Source organism: Hesperophylax consimilis, chromosome 3 (genome assembly GCF_061612785.1).
Source record: "Hesperophylax consimilis isolate HC1 chromosome 3, BYU_Hcon_1.0, whole genome shotgun sequence".
NCBI lineage: Eukaryota > Metazoa > Arthropoda > Insecta > Trichoptera > Limnephilidae > Hesperophylax > Hesperophylax consimilis.
Window position 1 is genome coordinate 22,619,500 of NC_142838.1, and position 6,228 is coordinate 22,625,727.

General features: G+C 34.5%; 1 protein-coding gene across 1 annotated transcript in view; it reads left to right on the plus strand.

Moving 5' to 3' along the window:
• IntS6 (integrator complex subunit 6) overlaps positions 1–3,261 on the plus strand; it is a 32,850-nt gene extending 29,589 nt beyond the window's left edge. Inside the window, exons 12-13 of the mRNA XM_089649416.1 lie at positions 89–490; positions 1,884–3,261. Coding sequence (XP_089505542.1) covers positions 89–490; positions 1,884–2,149 — 668 coding nt within the window. The 3' untranslated portion in view covers positions 2,150–3,261. The remainder of the gene's footprint in view (positions 1–88; positions 491–1,883) is intronic.
• The last annotated feature ends 2,967 nt before the right edge of the window (positions 3,262–6,228 follow it).

Below are 6,228 nucleotides of genomic sequence, written 5' to 3' on the forward strand. Positions count from 1 at the left end.
GTAATAGGCTCGGTACCTTGCCATCGAGAACAATGTGTAAGTTGCCTTCCATCTTTAAATATATATGTATCTGATTTTATCCTTACAGACAGCTACCTGTCTGTGGGTCTGAAGCAGCCCCGCTCCCCGTCGCCGCCGCCTCCGCCCGGCCCGCCCTTCGCCTTTCCGCCTTACGTGCCCACAATGGCACCCGCGTCGCCCATCGACGACGACAACGAGATCAACATGATCCTGCACGAGGCGGCCGCCGGCGGGGGCATGATCGGCTTGGCCAATCGCGCCTTGCCTCCTATGCCGCATTCCCCCCACCCGCTGCACCTGCCCCACATGCACAGCCTGCCCAACCTGCCCCACATGGCACACGTGCCCCACCACCACATACAGGCGCTGCCTCCTCCACCGCTCAGTCGGAAGGAGGTCAGCGAGATCCGACGGCACAACCTTAATGTCAGGGCGCAAATTTACAAGGCTGTCAGGCGCCCGGGCAAAGGTAATTTAATTATTTCACTATATCTACAGTCATATTATTTTTATATCTATAACTGTTTTGAAACAAGTTACATTTTCCAGAGAGATACGTGTAGTTTTCTCAAATTTTTCAATTTCTAAACATGTTCTTTTCATGAAGTTTTCGAAGTAAGGGCTACTTATCGAAATTAGTAATCTTGGTTCAACTATTAGATACATATATATTCACCGACCGACCTTTAACTGCAAAAAGATTGCAAGTAAGCTGGGCTTTGACTCGTCATGAAAACAGTATACCTGCTCTCTGCTGAACTTAATTTGAACTAGATTTAATTTTTTTTTGACAAATATTTCAATTACTAGATATCAATTACTCAAAAGTAGTATTTTTAGAATTTTTGACTTGTTTCTCCCAGGCTAGCGCTATATATATAACCGATTATTCCAAGTATTTTCAAACATAATGAGGAACTACTAAAAAGTAGCCAATTATTACTTATGCTGTTTTGGATTGTGACTATCAATATATTTTAATATTAATAAAAGGCTTCTATATCTATGGATATTTTGTTGTATGTTTTATGGATCATAATGTGCACATAGGTCAACTTGTCTTTCACCTTGGACTTGAACTGTTCAGAGTAACAATGTAACAACCAAACAATTGTTTGGGATGCAATGATAAGAACCTATGACATCATTTCATAAGTTAGTAAAGTAACATTTTTAACCATATCTTTTTCATCGCATACTCAGAACTCAGTTGGTTTTCTATGTTAGATAACTAATATTTTGTATAAATATGTTCATTCATTTGAAAATAAGGCCAGACGATAGTAGTCATAAAATGTATATAGCCAACAAAATTAAACAAAGATTGTAGGTATCACTTACAGCAATCGTAAATTTTGCGAGTTAACCTATATTTTTCCCTGTTATCAAGTTTTTGTAAATTGAAAGTTATTTATTTACCTACTACGCATGTTTGTTTGAATCTAGTATTGCAATGGTTCATAATTTGGCGACTATGTTTATTCAATCAATGATCACACAATTATGATTATTGATAATAATTTATGACCGAAAATAAAAGCAATTTGTTTTCTCGAAATGTTATTTATATGTAATGCCTATCTCCGAGGCTACCAAAATAATTTTTTTGTCAACACATAAGTATGTATTTCAAAATGTTAAAAATTCATCAAAACTGTCAATCCACAACCAACATGTATTAGATTGTGTGCAAGCGGCCTAGAGATTCTTAAGTCTTGCAGTTATGATGCACTGGATCATGATTGTTGCATCATTACTTAATCTAAAATCTAATTATGTAAATGTTTACCCTTGAGTGAGTTTATTGTTAGCACAGAAGTTATTCTTACTACATATGTGTATAATGTATATTTTAATTGCAGATTTCACGGAGTTGTTTAACCAATTGAAATGCCTGCGGGGCGGGCTGGCTGTGAAGAAGGTGGTGCTGCAGGAAGTGATAGATGAATCTCTGCGCTTCAAGAGAAAGGCCCTGTCCAACCTGTTGCAGGAGTTCTCGGCCGCCATGGAGAAGAACGGGAACAGCACCAGCCCGAGCCCGGGCGGCTTCCCTTCCATCAAGAACGACTTCATCAATGACTTCCCTAGTGAGCCCACGTATGGCCCACCCAGCAACCATCACAGCTAAGACAGCCGTGACGTGGACCCCATAAATGATGTGCCGCGTAATAAACACTTTAAACAATACTTCTTTTTAGTCAATGAATTGCAGTAGAAATCTGAGTGGTCAGCCTGTAGATTTATGTACCACAAATGCATTATTCTTGGAACTTTGAATATTTTAAATGTTTCACCGTAGGTGCTATTTGTTTTTATTTGTTCTGTGACTGCCATCACTTTAAATACCGTCTTAGCATTTGTAAAATAATAGAAATATTGTTGGGTTTGACCTTTGATAGGACACGTCTGATTTTAATAATTGAATTTCGCGTGGCTGTTTTTGTTTGTATATTTTCCTCCCTGTAAAGTATTCAATCCATCTCCTTGGAAAGAGATATGGATTGACTTTTAGCATTCATATGTAATAAAAGAATTCTCTGCAGAAATCTACTGTGATTCACAAACTTCTAAATACATAAATAATGAATTGTGTTCGGTTAATTTTTGTGGCTTTTTGATTTTCCAACTATGGTGATGAAAGTTCCATGTGTATTATTAAATTTATGTTTTTGAATATATAAATAATGATTAATAAAAAAACTAATTGCGTTAATGTGTTGAATAATTTGCATAAACCAAGAATACTTGAGTAAAACACGTGCGACCGCGACCACAGTGGTGACATGATAAGTTCAGTTATTGTTGTCACAATGGTGGACAGTCGTGTGGATTGTAGTCAAAAGAGGGATTCAATTGAAAAGTATCAAATATATAAACATCTTTAAATCTTAAATGTGAGTTTAATGAGTTGGTGATCTCTCAGCTTTAATAGTGGTGAAATAAAGGGACGGATTGATAGTTTTGGTATGAAGTTTTATTACCAAATATGATTCTAGTTTAAAATTTTTACACTGATATGATAATTGATTGATTTGATGTAAAATGCCAAATATTTATTACATGATTGTTATATTTTTATGAGAGAATTTTATTTCATTAGGGAACCCTATCACAAAACACATTAGGGTTTTTGTGTACTTTTCCAATCGGCGACATCTGTGAATTTCTTGTGGACACATTGGGTTTCTTGGTAGATTTCTTCTGTGGTAAGATATCCTTTTATCTTTTAAGCACAGAAGGTTGGACTTGTTTTGTTTTCCTAAAAAAAAATGTAAAATCGTATTGTGGAAATTATTGCAAAATAAGATTCTATGCATGTATGTATCAGGATTGAGCAAATTTTTTAAATCAACATGTGTTTTGGATGCTTTGTTGAAGGTTTGTATATGTAACGCAGTGAGAGTTGGCACCATTGAAAAAGCTTAGCATTTATTTATTAATTTATCAGCGCACACTTCCAGCAATATGTCCTTGCCGTGCATCTTCAAGAAATACCCTTTTGTCTCGTTTACGCCCACTTTTTGTGACTAGCGGAAAAGGGACAGCAAATTTTTTATGGTATTCGTCATAAAATGATCTAAGAGCACTTACAGCAGGTCCAATTCTTTCAGCACCTATAGCAAGTGAAATAATTCCAGTTTTCATTATTTTTAATTTAAATCGTTATTAGTACAATTTATTAGTGTTTATAAAGTGTTGTTTTAGTGTAACATTTATTATGACCATAGCGGCCTGTAATGTCCTGTAGCAAAACGGGACATGAAAAATCATTAAACGGACAAAGTCATGAAATTTTATTCCTCGTACTTAGTAATTTTAGGCCATAACACTAACATTTAGTTCAATTATATATATTCTGAAAATCTTCAGTATTTTAACAATGATACAAAACAATAATGACATGCTAAAATAAGTTTTATCTCTTTGGCTCCAAACTCTCAATTGTGAAATAATTATTAAGAGGAAGCAATAAGCCAAAAATTTGTATATTCTTGGTATACCTTATATTGTAGGTAATAGGCATTAAAATCGCTTGACAAACGTAGTCTAGAAACGTTCGATTTCAAGCAAAAAAGTGGTTTTTATTTATTTTGTAAATAATTTTATAAGAAAGCAAAAAAGTTAATCAAGTGAAACTGTCACAGATAATTTTAGCTGTAATACTGTATTTTTTTAAAGTTGTTTCCTTTATACGACCATACATTTCTATTGAAAAAATTTTTTTTTAGTACTTTGCATTTATATTTTTTATTGAGTAATTTATATATTTATTTGTACAGTAGAACCCCGTTAATTCGAACCCCGATAATTCGAAAAAACGCGTAATTCGAAATTTTCGCCAAAAAAATTTCCGCTGAAAAATTTTTTCATACAAAATTTTTTTTAATTCGAAATTCGTTAATTCGTAATTCGAAATTTATTTTTGTCCGCACACGAAAATTTGTTCGTGTAATTCGAAAAAAATTGATTTTTGCGAAAATAAATCATAATATTTCGTAAATCTGAATCTAAAAGACAGCCGTGGCGGTAAAATGCCGAAAAATGTATTTTTACGTGGTTATACATCGTCCTATTTAATATTATTATTTTGTAAATCTCAATCGATTTACACTGGAATGTCGTACATTTTCAAATTTATTTCGAATATCCGAGTTTGAAGGGCCGAAAAAATACGTTTTACGCGGATATATGTCGTAGTTTTACGAGTTTACACCAAATATCTGAATTTAAAAGGTCGGCCGCGACGAAACTCGGCCGCGAAATTTCGATTTACGCGTAAATGTATCATATATTTACGAATTTATTTCGAATATTTGAATTTAAATGGCCCGCTGAGACGAAAATCGGCCGCGAAAACTCGATTTACGCGTAAATATATCGTATATTTATGAATTTATTTCGAATATCTAAATTTTAAAGGAACCGCCGCGACGGAAATCGGATGCAAAATTTCAATTTACGCGGAAATATATCGTATTTTTACTAACTTTACTTCGAATATCCGAGTTAAAAAATACGGCGCGACGGAAATCGGCCGAAAAATTTCGATTCACGCCGAAATATGACATATTTTTACGAATTTACTTCAAATATCTGAACTTAAAAGGCCGGCCGCGACGAAAAACTGCCGATAAAATTCGATTTACGCGGAAATACATCATATTTTTACGAATTTACGTCAAATATCTGAATTTAAAGGGTCGGCTGCGACGGAATACGGCCGCGAATTCTCGTTTTACGCGGAAATATATCGAATTTTTACGAATTTAAATTCGGATATTTGAAATAAAGGGCCAGCCGCGACGAAAAATTACCGTGAAATCTCGATTTACGCGGAAATATATCGTATTTTTACGAATATCTCAATTTAAAGGGTAGGCCGCGACCGAAATCGGCAGCGAAATCTCGATTTACGCGTAAATATATAGCATTTTTACGAATTTATTGCGAATATCTGAATTTAAAGGGCCCGCCGCTACGGTAATCGGCCGCGAAAATAAAGAAATAATTGGTATTAATACGAATTTACAACTAAAATTCCACCCGAATTTGAAGAGGCGGCCGAGAAAATCGATTTTCGGCGTTTTTTTTTTTTTTTTTTTTTCATGAAATTTCGAATTACGTGGGAATTCGTTAATTCGAAATTTGATTTTTGATGTCCCGTGGATTTCGAATTAACGAGGTTCTACTGTATTCTACTCAAGCGAAGTGATAGGAAAACCTTCAATTTATCTAAAGCATATTTTTTTGTATTCATAATGTACACCAATTCGTTATAAAAATTAATCAAAATAGTGATTTGGTACTAAGCTTCGCCTTAACGTAAAATAAAAGCCTAAAATGAAACACCTGTATGTAAGTTTTGCATCTGTGTGATTACTGTGATGAAGTCAATTAAGGTTGGTATACCTATAACAACTATGCAAACTGGGTTGGTAAAATCCTGAACAATCATTACAAAAGAAATTGTCATTCTTGTAGTGCTGTTTTTCATGTAATCGAAAATCATTTTGTCAAATCTCACATCTCATAACGTAATTTTGCTTTTCCTCTTTCAGTGATATATTTTTTGACACTAATTGAAAGGCATCATGTGTCAAACCCGCAACACCTTGTATTTTCAATATTGAATACTTTACTCTGTTTTCACCTTGAGAATCAATAATGTTACAATACATCTATACTTGCTATTGTCTCACAATCTCT